This window comes from Zonotrichia albicollis, chromosome 1, assembly GCF_047830755.1.
Source record: "Zonotrichia albicollis isolate bZonAlb1 chromosome 1, bZonAlb1.hap1, whole genome shotgun sequence".
Lineage (NCBI taxonomy): Eukaryota > Metazoa > Chordata > Aves > Passeriformes > Passerellidae > Zonotrichia > Zonotrichia albicollis.
The window spans coordinates 107244552-107257937 of NC_133819.1; the positions used below are offsets into that span (position 1 = coordinate 107244552).

The following is a 13386-nucleotide window of genomic DNA, read 5'->3' on the forward strand; positions in this document are numbered from 1 at the left end:
TATGCAGATTAATGTGGGGAGGTTTTTCTGTTGTCTTTTTGTTTTAAAGTCCTTTGTGTAAATCTTTCCTGACTGTCCTTAGAATGGGTTTTTTGACGGCAGACATCCTGTTTTTCTGTTCCTTGTGTCCAGTTCATATGTGTTGCAATAATCAGTGATGTTAAAATCTGGTATAAAAAGTAAACAAATGGAAGTCCCTACCAGGAATAACCTGCTTTCACCCTAATGTTGCCAAAATACCTTGTGTTCCAGCAGAATTTGAATGCAGTCAAGAGTCCTATCTTCACCCCATCGAGTGGGCGTCATGAGCATGGACTCTTGAACCTCTACCATGCCATGGAAGGCATCAGCCACCTGCACCTCCTGGTAGTCAAGGAGTATGAAATGCCACTTTACCGAAAATACTGGCCCAACCACATCATGCTTGTCCTGCCAGGCATGTTCAACAACGCTGGAGTTGGTAAGAGACACCATCAGTGCATTGCTGTGAGGGTACCAAAATCTGTGTTGGACAATGTGGATCATGCTGTTGCAGGAAATGCAGCAGCTCCTCACATACCTGCTGTGATAACAGCAGCAATGTCTGTGCAAAAATGTGGAAGAACTGCTGTCAGGGGCACGGAATGTATGTTTGCATGGATCACTGCCTCCTCAGCTTAAAGTCTGATGTTTTATGGGCCTTATTCACTCATTTTACTCAACCCTGCTGTGTAAATTCTAGATGTTTTACACATATTCAAATTGCAATGTTTTTGTTAGCAGAAAGTAAATATTAACTGTAGCTGAACACTGGGGGCTTGAACTTTGGAATTTGTTTTCATGGATGCTGAGTTTATTCTGCAAGAAGTTTTACATAGCTTCAGTTTTAGAATCTTAGCCCCTTCTTGGTTCAAGTTACTTCATTAATGTCCAGAGAATTGTGTTCTGCAGAGTGTCTTAAAGCATCCAATCTTCTTGGAATCTGCCTTTTAGATTTAATCACACTGAAAAAGGACATACAGATTTCTTTTCAAACTAAGGTGATATGAGCACTAAGTTCAGAAAGGGTAATGACTGCAGATGTTTGTGTTGCCTTTCTCTGGAAAGAGTGATAAAATCTAATGCAGATGTCTGTACATCTTCTTTATGGTATTTCCTCAGGTGCTGCCAGGTTTCTTATTAAGGAACTTTCCTACCACAACCTGGAACTGGAGCGAAACCGCTTGGAGGAGCTGGGAGTGAAGCGCCAGTGCGTGTGGCCCTTCATCGTGGTCATGGACGACTCCTGCGTCCTGTGGAACATGCACAGCCCCCACGAGCAGTCCAGGTTGGTGCCCACCCATGCTGGCTCCTTGCACTGATCCAGCACTGCCAGTAGCACATCTGTGACCAAGGCTCATATCCAACATCTGGCAGGGATGCCAGCATCAGAGCAGTAGGACGGCCGAATGTTGGTCTTGTTGGCCACCAGCATTCAGTTCAACACCTGCTGTTGAACACTTCCACATGGCTGTGCCCTTACATCTGTGTCAGTACCTCCAACAGATGTCTGCTTGTGTTTGTTCTTTGCCTAGAGCCACTCTTCTTTCTAGCCACTGTTTGAGGGATTTTTCAATATGTTACTTTCTTTTGATTCAATTTCTGTTTCTCAGAGCAAACAGTTTATTTGGGGAACTTAGAAGGCATTAAGCTCTTGACCTTCTCAGTGCTTACACTGTCCAGTACAGAGAAAATAGCATTCCAGAAATTATGTGTAAGGTGACTTCTTTTCCCTTTCTAAATTGCTCTGTAAGAGCTTATTCTGCTGAAAGGCTCATTTTCTGAATGGTTGCCCTGATGAGGTGAAATTACTTGCCCGTTGCTAGAAAGTCTTCATTTATGTATATATTTTGACAGCATCTGGAGTAAACATTCTCAGTTATCAATGTAATTTTTTGGTCCTTTTTATACACACACGTATATCTTTGCATTGTATGTAATATAAAAATAATAAAATATGTTTGTATGTTGTGTATGATCATGTTTTGCAGCCAGTCCCTGGAGCCTGGGAGTTTCAGCAAGAATGTGTCTTTGAAAAGTGTCCTCCAACACATTGAAGCCACCCCTAAAATTGTTCATTATGCAATACTGGGTGTTCAGAAATGGAACAGCAAGCTGAACACCAGGAAATCAAAGGCTCCGTTCTCCAGGTGCCATGTGCGTGATTTTATACTGCTCAACATAGACCTGACCCAGAATGTGCAATATGACCTAAACAGGTAGGCAGCACATATATATCTGTGGAAAAATAGCATATTGTCTCTATAATAACCTTGTCACAATGTTTCTGAATGCTGTTGAGATAAACAAAAATATCCTACCTTAGGTAATGAGTGCAGAATCACAAAAATAAAACACAACGTGATATATGTTTCATCTGAATGAGTAAGGCATCAAAATAAAACTGCTATAAGCCAAGAAAACCTGGGGAAGACAGATCAAGGGCAAGGAAGGGCTTCAGAGGACTGAAAAAGTGAGGAAAAAAGAAACTTGCGGAGAAAAAAATAATTGGGACACTAAAAGTACAAGAAAGGAGCCAAAATGGCATCAGTTACAGGAAGAATGGGGAGTTTCCAGAGTGCCTAGAGGGAGGGATTCCTTGTATTTCCTTCAGAGATAGCTGTCCTCCCTCTTGCCACTTGAGTTTGCAAGAAAAACAGATGAAAACATTTCTACTATTTCCTTCCTCCCCGCCCCTGCACTCACCTAACTCCATCCTAAAGCATTTGCAATAAGGCACCCATATCATGGGCCTTTATTGCTAGCTCTCATCACAGATTGAAGAAATACCCAATAATTCTTCTCCCCAGACAAGTGAGCTCCAAATAAACCCTGTCTCTGCTGGCCATAAATGGCCCTGGGTCTTCTCACCTTAGGCTCCTGCTGCTGTTTTCAGGCATGCTGTGTATTTCAGTGAGGAACTGTGGCCTTTCAGTGCAAGCTGGTGTGTCTTTCATAGCTCTTAATTTCACGTTCTCTGTCAGATTGAATCATGAGGTGGGAGTCAGCCCATAGAAATGAACAACATCATGAATAGTGGAGGACTAGGATTACTTCCCAGCAGCTTTTTTCCCATAGCCAAGTATTTGTTAAAGCCATATTTTTCCCCTAATTCCAGTTTATGGAGAAATATGTCATATGGAACTGGTTTGTTCAGAGGTGGAGGTTGGTCACTGCAGAGCTTCTGCCAAGTCCAAAATATGTAATACAAAAAACCCCAAACATAAAAATAATTTCAAAAAAAGAAGTAAAGGGTGGGGAGGAAATGATTGATGCCAGTGTGTGATGAGCATGAGTACAATCCAGATTTGGTGTGGGGAAGAAGCACACAGGCACGCTGAAAAGTGAAGACTAGTTTGGGTTTAGGGTGACCAGCAGCTGCTTTCCTTGACCAGGAGCACATTGAAGGAATGAGTCTTCAGAGCTCTGCAGAAAATTTGTGGCATCATATCAGATGATCTCCAAAAATCTCTGCTGAGCCCACAGTGGTGCATTTCAGCAGGGGGTGTCTGAATGGCTGTGCACAGCAGCCACACAGCTGCTTTAGTGATCTTGTGTTTTATGTCCAGGTACTTCTGTGAAGATGTGGATTTTAATCTGAGGACCAACAGCAGCGGCCTCCTCATCTGCCGCTTCAACAACTTCAGTGTCATGAAGAAACATATTCAGGTTGGAGGACAAAAGGACTTTGTTGTTAAGCCAAAAATCATGGTAAGTCTGGTGTACTTAAGTGGTAAAATCAGGACCTGTTTTCCCTAGAAATAATGAATTCTTTAGTTCTTTACTCTTTAATTCTTTAGTCTTTAGTTCGTTAGATTTATTTTGCGCTTATTTGACATCTGACATTCATGGCTTAATCCATGGTAGGGCTGCTGCATCAAAAATAGAAAACGAGAAACATTTTGCTATTTATAAATTACTAAACAAATCCTCCTAATCTATTAGAATATGGACTGAGATTGGGAAGAGTTTGGTGTAGTTTTTCAATGGTATCTCTGATAGAGGAAGATTTTGCAGACTGATCCAAAACAAGCAAGTTGTACCAGATTCAGTTTTAAAAATTTAGCACAGCTACAAGTTTTTGGCATTTGCTGATTTGAGATGAGTTTCAGTCCTTGCACTTCCTAACAAAAAGAGGGCTGAAGAAAGGCTCTGGAAACTACAACCTTCTGAAATCCCCCCAGGAGATCCAAGAATTTTTAAAAATATATTTTATATTTTACACAGAGTATGTTACACCTGTGCTTATGGAGATGTATTTGAAAGGATTGTCTTTGATCTAGGAACCTTACAGTTTGTGTTCCTGGTGGTTTGAACACATCCCACACCATGTTCCTTTTAAAAAGCTACCTCCTGTACTTCGCAATTTAACTGACTAAACTCTGGGTTTAAGTATTTTTGGGTTTAAGTATTTTTAAGATAATTTTCTGATTTTTCTTTTCTTGTGGTTGCAGTGGAATCTGTAGTAACAGACTGGCCTATGAGAAAACCCCATTGAAAACACTTTTTATGTGTGACTCCACACAAGGAGCATGTAATATCATATAATGCCCACAATAAGGCAGGATGAAGGCCACTGTGGCAGTTTGAACTCCACATTTTATGTCCCTTCTTTAGGCAAGCAGATATCCACAGAAGTACATAGCAAGCACAGAATGAGCAATTAATTTATTTCTGTGCTTTGGTGCTTTGTGAAAATCGAATGGGGAGTTTTGATCCTTTTGTTCCTCATCTCTCTCTTCCTGCTCTGTCCATGGCAATCCCTTCCCCAGTTAGAGGAACTCCAGCAGAGCAAATACACAGAGCAGGTGGGTTAAAAGGGTTCCCCTTGGTCTCACTGCAGGTCTCAGACAGCGTGGCACCAATAATGCCTCTTCAGTATGTCTGTGCTCCTGACAGTGAGCACACATTGTTGGCAGCCCCGTCTCAGTTTCTCCTGGAGAAATTCCTTCAACATGCAACCTACAAACTCTTCCCCAAGGCCATCCACAACTTCAAGAACCCGGTATTGGCCATCGACTGCTACCTGAACATCGGGCTGGAGGTACAAGAGATTTGCAGGGATGATGGGGACAAGGAAATGCAAACCTTTACTTCAATATCTTTGTTGTGTTGAAATGCCCTTCCTCAGCATCAAGGGTAACGTTGGAAGACTTTGGTCTCGAACAGATTCTGCTGCTGGAAGTAAAGGACCAATCCAGTGGAGAAGCTGGTGGTGAAGCTCCAGCTGGCTGGTGTGGGTAGAGACCAGAGGTCTCTGACGGATTAATGTGACTGCTGGGCTGTGCCAGGTCCTACACTTGGGTCCAACAACTCCATGCAGTGCTACAGGCTTCGGGAAGAGTGGCTGGGAAGCTGCACAAAGGAAGAGGATCTGGGGGTGCTGTTCAGTGCTTGACAGCAGCTGAACATGAGCCAGGGTGTGCCCAGGTGGCCAAAAAGGCCAATGGCATCCTGGCCTGGACCAGCAACAGTGTGGCCAGTAGGACCAAGGATGGGCTCATTCCCTTGTACTGGGCACTGGGGAGGCCACACCTCCAATCCTGTATTCAGGTTTGGGCCCCTTAGTTCAGGAAGAACACTGAGGTGCTGGAGCGTGTCCAGAGAAGGGCAGTGAAGATGGTGAAGGGTCTGGAGCACAAATATGATGAGAAGCAGCTGAGGGGGCTGGGGGTGTTTGGCCTTGAGAAAAGGAGGCTCAGGAGAGACCTTATCACTCTTTACAACCACCTGAAGGGAAGCTGGAGCCAGCTGGGGATCTGCCTCTTCTGCCAGGTGACAAATGATGGGACAAGGGGGAACAACTTCAAGTTGTGCCAGGGGAGCTTTAGATTGGATAGTGGAAAAAAATTTTCCATGGAAAGGTTTGTCAATCACTGGAACAGACTGCCCAGAGTAGTGATGGGTTCACCATTCCAGGAGGAATTTAAAAGATGTGTGGATGTGGCATTTGGCAACATGGTTTAGTGGTAAACTTGGAAGTGAGGGGTTAACAGTTGGAGTCAGTGATCGTGGATCTCATGGACCCATGATAACAGTGGGATCTCAATGAGTGTAACCTAAACAATTCCGTGATTTGCAAAGGAATTGGGCGTGTCTATCTGAAATAATATTTCATACAAAGCAAAAACCCAAAAGTGAAGCCATTCTTGACAAAACCTGGTGTTCGTTCTTTGATGTTTCTCTTTTTATGAATCCGGGTTTCAAGGAAATTAGATTTTTGCAAATATGTTCTAGATGTCTGTAGGTGGGGAGTTAAGAATTTTTGAACCTAATGGTCAGCTTGAACTGGGTCTGGAGCATGGTCAATGTCTAACAAGGGTGTTTGTTCAGACAAATTTTATGGAGGTCAGTGGTAAGATAGAGGAGGCACTCTTTGTTATATAACAGCCATCACAGCACTGAGACACAAGAGTGCTTGGAACCACAATCATCAGGATTTCCCCCACTTATGGAATCACTTTGTTTGATAAATGTATCCTTATTAGAATAACCTGTATAATCTATACAGTCATTATAAGCCGGTAATTTGTAGAGGGAAAAAAAATCAAACTGAATTACAGAGAGCCCTGAAATAACGTGTTGCAGACTTGGTGACCAAATTTGAATCTAGAGGTTTCTCCTGTGTGTTACTTCTTTGGAAAATTTGCTCTGTACTGCAATCTTGTAGGATTGGATTTTTATCAGAGCACCAGCTGACTTGCCTGTTATCACTTAAGTTACATTCCATTCCATTTAAGTCATCCTTAGACATTTCTGAGACATTCTTCCCCCTTGTGTTTCAGGTGGCCATCTGCTACATTAGCTCTCGCCCCCACTCAGTCAATGTCAACTGTGAAGGGGTGTTCTTCAGTGGACTTCTGCTCTATCTCTGCGATTCCTTCGTTGGTGCAGACCTCCTCAAGCGGTTCAGGTTTCTCAAAGGTAACCTCACTTCTCTGCTGGGCATCCTGGCTGCCTCTCTCCAACTAATAATAGCATGGATGAAAAGGAAAGGCAGAAGAATAAACAGCCTGATTAAACAGCACCATTATTTTCAGTTTGTTTTGGCACTGTTTTCAAAAGAAATAGATGGAGTGGTTTTTAAGGGGTGTGTGAAACTTCTGTTCCTGTTGGCAGATAATTGAACCTTAGGTAAGCGTTGATAAATGACATTCATTAAGTTATTTTAAAGGGACATCAGCAAGGATTTTGGAAATCAGGCAGTGAATTGTGCAGTCAGCAACTTGAGAGTTGTGAGCACAGATGTTAGTGATGAGGTCGGGAAATTCTGCTCTGGCAATCAGTCTGTAATGGCAGTAAATCTTCAGTTCTGTAAATAAGGAAGGCTCTTAGCTGAAGCATGATTTGGTATGCCTCACCAGAACTTGATAAACCTCATAAAAATCTTTATTTTTGTCTTAATGCTGGCAATTAGCAAATTCCCAGAGGAATTCAGTAATGCTGAAGTGTGTTGCAGAGCTCCAGTGCAGTTGTGGTGGCACAGCTGAGCCATTTCCCTCTCTTGCTGACTGAGGATGGTCCATGTGCAGGGTTACCATAGGGATGACCCTCAGCCAGTTCCAAGAACTACATTTTGAAGTGTGCTCCTCTGCCCTTTTAGGCCCTGCAGGGCAGGGACAGAGGAGGAAGGCACAAAGACATGCTGGGGATGGTCCTGAAGGTGTCCAGTTCTCCTGCTTATTCAATGATCATGTATAACACCAGGTGGAATGAAGTTTGTAAATTTGTGAAGCCACAGAAGAAATTACAGACTCAAGAGTGCTTTACCTAGGGCAGCTCTCATACTTAAGGAAGTCAGCAGATTTTAAGTCAGTTATGAGACTGATTTGGCATCATAGAATTTCATCATTTAAATGAGCCTTGCTTGGTCGTATCCTATGCAAGCTGTTACAGCTCCAGAGCTTAGTCCCCAAGGGGACTGGGTGCTAGAAGCCAGCTCGTTCTCAGACCAAGGCCGCGGGTTAGCCCCTAGCAAGCAGGGAGATATTCAGCTCTTAGTGATTAGGCAGCTCTTGTGATTTCAGCTTTGCTTGCTAGGTAGCTTTTCCCTTGGCCTAAGGCTCCAGCAGACGGTAGAGAGAGGAGAAGCAGAAGACGCTGGCTGTTCCACGAGTATGGCTTTATTGTGGGGGTCCGTGAAGGGTCTCAGCTCTTCTTCTTCCGAGTTAGTAGGGGTACAGTATGCTACTTTTATACCCTTGGCCTGGATCCAATCCTGACCAATGGCAAAGGTGTTAGGGTGACCATAAGTGACCAATAGTAGAGTTTAACACAATATTGCCTTACATGGCTATAGGGATAAGGTACAAGGCGGATGTCCCTGGAGACAGGAAACTTCTTTGCCGCTGTGTCAGCATTCTATTCTCCAAGGGGCCCTGGCTAAACCTGAGGGGTTTACTACAATCATTGACCTTCTACAAACCCAAATGTCCTATGAAATAAACAGAAAAGTAGGCTTTGTTATTTGGGCTTAATTATCAGTAGTAATTTACAGATCTAGTTAATGTTCCCTCTGCTGTAGTTGATGATACTAACACTGCTGTCAGGCAGTGACATCCTGTGATCCAAAGCACATCCCACACTGTGCTTGCCTCTCCGTGTCTGTGCCTTCCTGCAAACGGACACATTCATTTCTGTCCTGAGGCTCAAAGGATTGATCTGAGCCTGGACTGGCTGATGGTGATATCACTAATTGGTGATAGACCTTTCTAATGCTACTTTTTTCCTCCCTAGCAACAGAGACTTCTTTAAAATATCTTAGGAAAATCAGTGAAGGAAATGAGTTGTTATTGTACCTTAAGAATCTAACGTGCTTTTCAATTGAAGGTGCCACCCTGTGTGTCATATGCCAAGACAGAAGCTCGCTACGGCAGACAATAGTCCGCTTGGAGCTGGAGGATGAGTGGCAGTTCCGACTTCGGGATGAGTTTCAAACTGCAAACAGTAGTGATGATGAACCACTCTATTTCCTTACGGGACGCCACATATAAGCTTCGCTGAGACACCGCTAACAAAAGAAAAAAAAAGAACTTTTTTTTTTTAAAAGTACAATCACTGTGGAGCAAAGTGCAACCAATATTTATCTTGACTGCTCTAAAGGATTCCCCACATTCTGAAGTAGCTTTATTCTTTGGGGTAAAATTACCACATCAGTTATGATTTAAAGGATCGTGGATTCCAGTTTATTTTCACATTATTCACAACCACCGACACCAATCACACAGCCAACCAAGCTGTAGGATCTGGGAAGAGGATGTTGTCAAAGAAGAATCCTTTTTATATTCAGCTGAGTTAGGGGAAGAAGCTGCTCCCCTCTTGCAGCTGTAAGCTTGAATGTGTTACCCTAGCATGTGGAATTTATCGAAGATAGGTGGAGAGCCTACCACGTCTCTTCAGCTCTGTGCTGTGGTACAGGAATACTCAGGGGTTTGAAACTACAATATAAAGTAGATATTTGTATTACGAGGAATAGTCTTGTTCTCTGTGCAGTGTTAGTTTAAAATTTGTAATTGTGTACGTATTGAAACTGTCTTTGGCAAAATTTCCACAGGTGTTTGAAGTTTACTACTTAAACCTGAACAAATGGGCAAATGCATGGCAGGCACTGTGCACCCTCAGCAATGGTATTTTGCCCCAGCAGGCACCCCCTCCTCAGCTCCAGGGCCCAAAGCAAAAGGCTTCGCAGAGCTGCTCTCTCTTCAGTTAGAGGCCAGAGTAACTTCCCAGCAATTCACCCTCAGTTTCTCACTCTCCTCAGAGCTTTGGAAACTTGCAGTCCATCCCTCTTTGTGTATGGAAATGCATCCTCCTGTTCGTCCAGTGCCTTTGTGGTGGACTGACTGCCTGCAACTCCCTCTCCGTTTCCTTTACACTCAACTCCAGCTGGCTGCAGAGCTGAGATCAGGTCTGAGTTGTACCTGTATGAAGCAACACACCAAGAAATGTGCAGGAGAGTAACAGTGCCTGAGCTGGACCCAAGAGAAACAGAAAGTATTCCACAGTAGCTCCAAGGGGGGGGAGCAGAGGAGAAATCCCAGGGAGCTGGGACTGCTCAGGAGGGATTCTCCAGCAGCAGAGATGTGTGACCACATCACCTGAAACCATCATCCACGTACCTCTATAAACACTGGCTCTGCAGCAGCCACACACTGTTGTATTTCCAGCTGCAATACTGCTCCTTGTGAAGGCGTTCCAGAACTAACTCGATGCTGTAGCATTTGGCTGTCAGAGGTGGATGCAGCAGGGCTCTGTTCCCCTCACACTCAGCAGGTGTTGTCTCACTGAGGTTTGCACACGCATCTCCCAACAATTGTCTTTCTCCACATCGTGACCCCCTCTATCAGTAAGAAAAATGCAGAGTGTTCTTAAAGGCTATTCAGGAATATGAATTTACTCCCCAAAAAAGCAATGAAATTAATGCATCTTTATACCTGACTTGCAGTCATTGCAGAAGGACCTGCCAAAGCTGCATTTTTTTTTAAGGCATAGTGTTAATCAACTTTTTTTATCTTGCGAAGAGATGTTTACAGATGAATAAACATAATATATTTGACAGAGGCCAAAGTAAAATGGTTTGCATATGTCTGTGTTGATGTAGCATTATTTCTGATGCTGTAAATTTAGCAATTTCACATGAACAACCCCTCCTTTCAGTAAATCTATTTTTATTTTCCTTCAGCTACAACCTGCCTTACCTATTTTAACACAGGGAAGATGTAGGGATATACAAGATGATTCTTGCAGCGTTTGCTACATGCCTGAATGTATTCCAGTAGCTCTGGTTTTGCCAGAGGGCTTAAGGCCAGCCCCCAGTCTTAGCGTGGCGTAGAAAAGTGTCAGGTATTACATGTTCAAAAATGGTTTCCTTTTTGCTCGTGTATTTGATGTTTGCACTAAGTTCTTAAAATTCCAGGTGCTGAGACTACCAAGAGGAGCTAGCCCACTGGTGGAGCACAGCAAAATCGTCCTGAGGGCTGAGAGTGCATTTAGAGAATCAGTGTATTTGCCTGCCTTTACCAGCTAATAGTTAAACCCATTTCCTTAGTGCTGTCCCCTACGGAATCAAGTTTTGGTAGCGCTGTGGCCAGAGTGCACTACACCAGCCCCAAGAGCACAGGCCTGTCCCATGGAACACTTTAAATTGGCTGCCTGTGAATTCCTGGCAAGGAGACCCTTGGTTGACAGGCACATGATTGCTATTCCATTTTGGTTTTAAGCCTTGCCATTAAGGCCATTCTTATGAATGTATGAAAATTGGCCAGCGTTTTATTTTACCTGTAGATGTTCTTGTCTATTCACAGGTTAAAACTGAATGTAAACTAAGATTTAAAGAATCATATGCAGATGCTTTTTGCTTAACTTATGTAATTGCTTTTTGTGACTTTTGGAAGAGGGTTAAAAACGTTGCTTTCCTAGCGTAAAGTTTTCTTAACCAAAAACTTGGTGAATCTAGCTTCACTAGTCAGTCTACCTCATGTTACTGTTTATGAACTGAAACTGTCTGAAGTTGTGGCTATGGTATGTTTATAATGTGCTTTCATTAAATTTGAATATATTAAGTTACCATTCCAGACTGCCTCTCTCTTAATGGGTCCTGCTCTTCCTGTCTGAGCCCACCACAGAGGATCGCTTCTAGAGTTCCTGTGCACCTGCACCATTTTTCTGACAAAGCCATTTACAGGCTGCTCACAGTCCCCAGGAAAATCACACATGGCAGCTTGGAAACAAACAGCCTCTGCAGCCCAGAATCCAGCACTGTTCTGCTACTCCAGCTTTAAGTACTGTTGAGCATTGTTTGGGATGTGGTGGCAGGTCTTGGCTTTAGCTCTAGACCAAGGCTAAGGACAGCACACCATGAACAAGTACATCCTGACTGCACACAGGTTCCAAAATGGAAACAAATGCTAAGTTTAACCTTAGCTAAATCTTTCCCATCTTCCATTAGGGCTTTAAACTGTTACTCAAGACTGAAGCCCCCCCCAGTCACCTCACTATAAACCTTGTACCAGGATGGTCTTGATCCAGAGCTCCTGGGGGCATTGAGCATCAGCATGTTATTTTTTTCCCACCAAGAAAAATATGAAATACGCTAAAGATTCATTCACACTTAGTATTATACAGAGTAACTTTAAAAAAGCTATCAAGTATTTTATTTTTAATCTATCTACATTATGTACAGATCAAGAAAGGCCACAGCAGTTTTTCAACATACAAACCCTTTGAAAGAGGAGAGATTTATGAAGGAGTGACAAGTATCAAAGTGAAGTCCACTAACAAAGGTATATACTCAGTACAATACTTGAAGAATGACGAGTACACCAGTCCTTGGGCTTTTCATTCCACCTTTAACTCCAAAACTAATCTGGGGGAGAAGGGGACAGGGGCCACATCAGGATTCCGATGCTGCTGCCAGGGAGCAGGGTACAGGGGCACCCCAGAAGGCACCGCACAGCCTGTGAGGGTTGTTGCCCACACTTCCTGCCCCAGTTCCACTGGGCACAGCCTGGAACTCTGTCAGACAAGTGCTGGTAGTGGGAGCTGGGGCAGGAGCCCAGCGCTCCAGTACTGGGAAGCACTGGTATATCACCTCAGTAAGAACTTCAGCATGTACTCGTCAGCCAGACTAGAGTCTTTGCATTAGTTTACAGTCCACTATGAACAATTTTCTGCTGCATGTAAACATGAATAACTAGATAAAATACAATCAAACTTTTGTAAAAGTTAATAAAATATCTTTCTTTTAAAAAAACAAAGTTAGCCTATTACTGCATTGTTTACAATTTTAATAAAATAGTACAACCGTTTGGTTGTTACCAGTCCTGAGTTCACTGTAATAAAAATGGCCCTGGCTTCTGCTGAAGGTCTGCACCCACTCCATGCAGTCTGGCAGAAGTCTCCAATAAAAATGGAATTCCTGCAGAGCAGTTAAGTCTGGTGCTGTCCATTGAGGAAGTTGTATACCAGGAACTGGCCAGTGCCACAGTACTGTGTTGCAAAGAGCTTTCCATCAGGAGTGGGGTCAGAGAAAGCAATTTCTTCCTTGCTTAAGTATGAGCCATATATGAAGTTGCTCCTGTTTAAAAAAAGGGAAAAGAAAAAAATAAAAGATGATAATTACCCTCAGAGAATAATGAAAAATATTTATGCTATTAGGTGACAAACCATTAATTAAGTGACAGAGACACTCAAAGGGAAGAAGTTCTGTTAGGAGGAGATGGGTCTATTCTCAGGATTTATCTCCTTCCAAAGAGCAAGAAGGACCACTTGCTCTGGGAGAGGGTTTTTAAGGGTCTGGTGTTTTAGAAGGAATATTTGTACATAACAATTACATCAAGAGTTCAAATCCAGAGTTTAAAATAAAAAGTC

General features: G+C 43.1%; 2 protein-coding genes across 9 annotated transcripts in view; one reads left to right on the plus strand and one right to left on the minus strand.

The window, feature by feature from the left end:
- GREB1L (GREB1 like retinoic acid receptor coactivator) overlaps nucleotides 1-11591 on the plus strand; it is a 131307-nt gene extending 119716 nt beyond the window's left edge. For all 7 annotated transcript variants that reach the window (XM_074549382.1, XM_074549401.1, XM_074549415.1 and 4 more), the window contains 7 exons: nucleotides 256-460; nucleotides 1141-1306; nucleotides 2010-2237; nucleotides 3588-3729; nucleotides 4862-5062; nucleotides 6804-6942; nucleotides 8848-11591. In XM_074549382.1, coding sequence (XP_074405483.1) covers nucleotides 256-460; nucleotides 1141-1306; nucleotides 2010-2237; nucleotides 3588-3729; nucleotides 4862-5062; nucleotides 6804-6942; nucleotides 8848-9011 — 1245 coding nt within the window. In that variant the 3' untranslated portion in view covers nucleotides 9012-11591. The remainder of the gene's footprint in view (nucleotides 1-255; nucleotides 461-1140; nucleotides 1307-2009; nucleotides 2238-3587; nucleotides 3730-4861; nucleotides 5063-6803; nucleotides 6943-8847) is intronic.
- ESCO1 (establishment of sister chromatid cohesion N-acetyltransferase 1) overlaps nucleotides 10391-13386 on the minus strand; it is a 34941-nt gene continuing 31945 nt past the window's right edge. For both annotated transcript variants that reach the window (XM_005490717.4, XM_026795654.2), the window contains exon 12: nucleotides 10391-13093. In XM_005490717.4, the coding sequence (XP_005490774.2) occupies nucleotides 12946-13093 (148 nt within the window). In that variant the 3' untranslated portion in view covers nucleotides 10391-12945. The remainder of the gene's footprint in view (nucleotides 13094-13386) is intronic.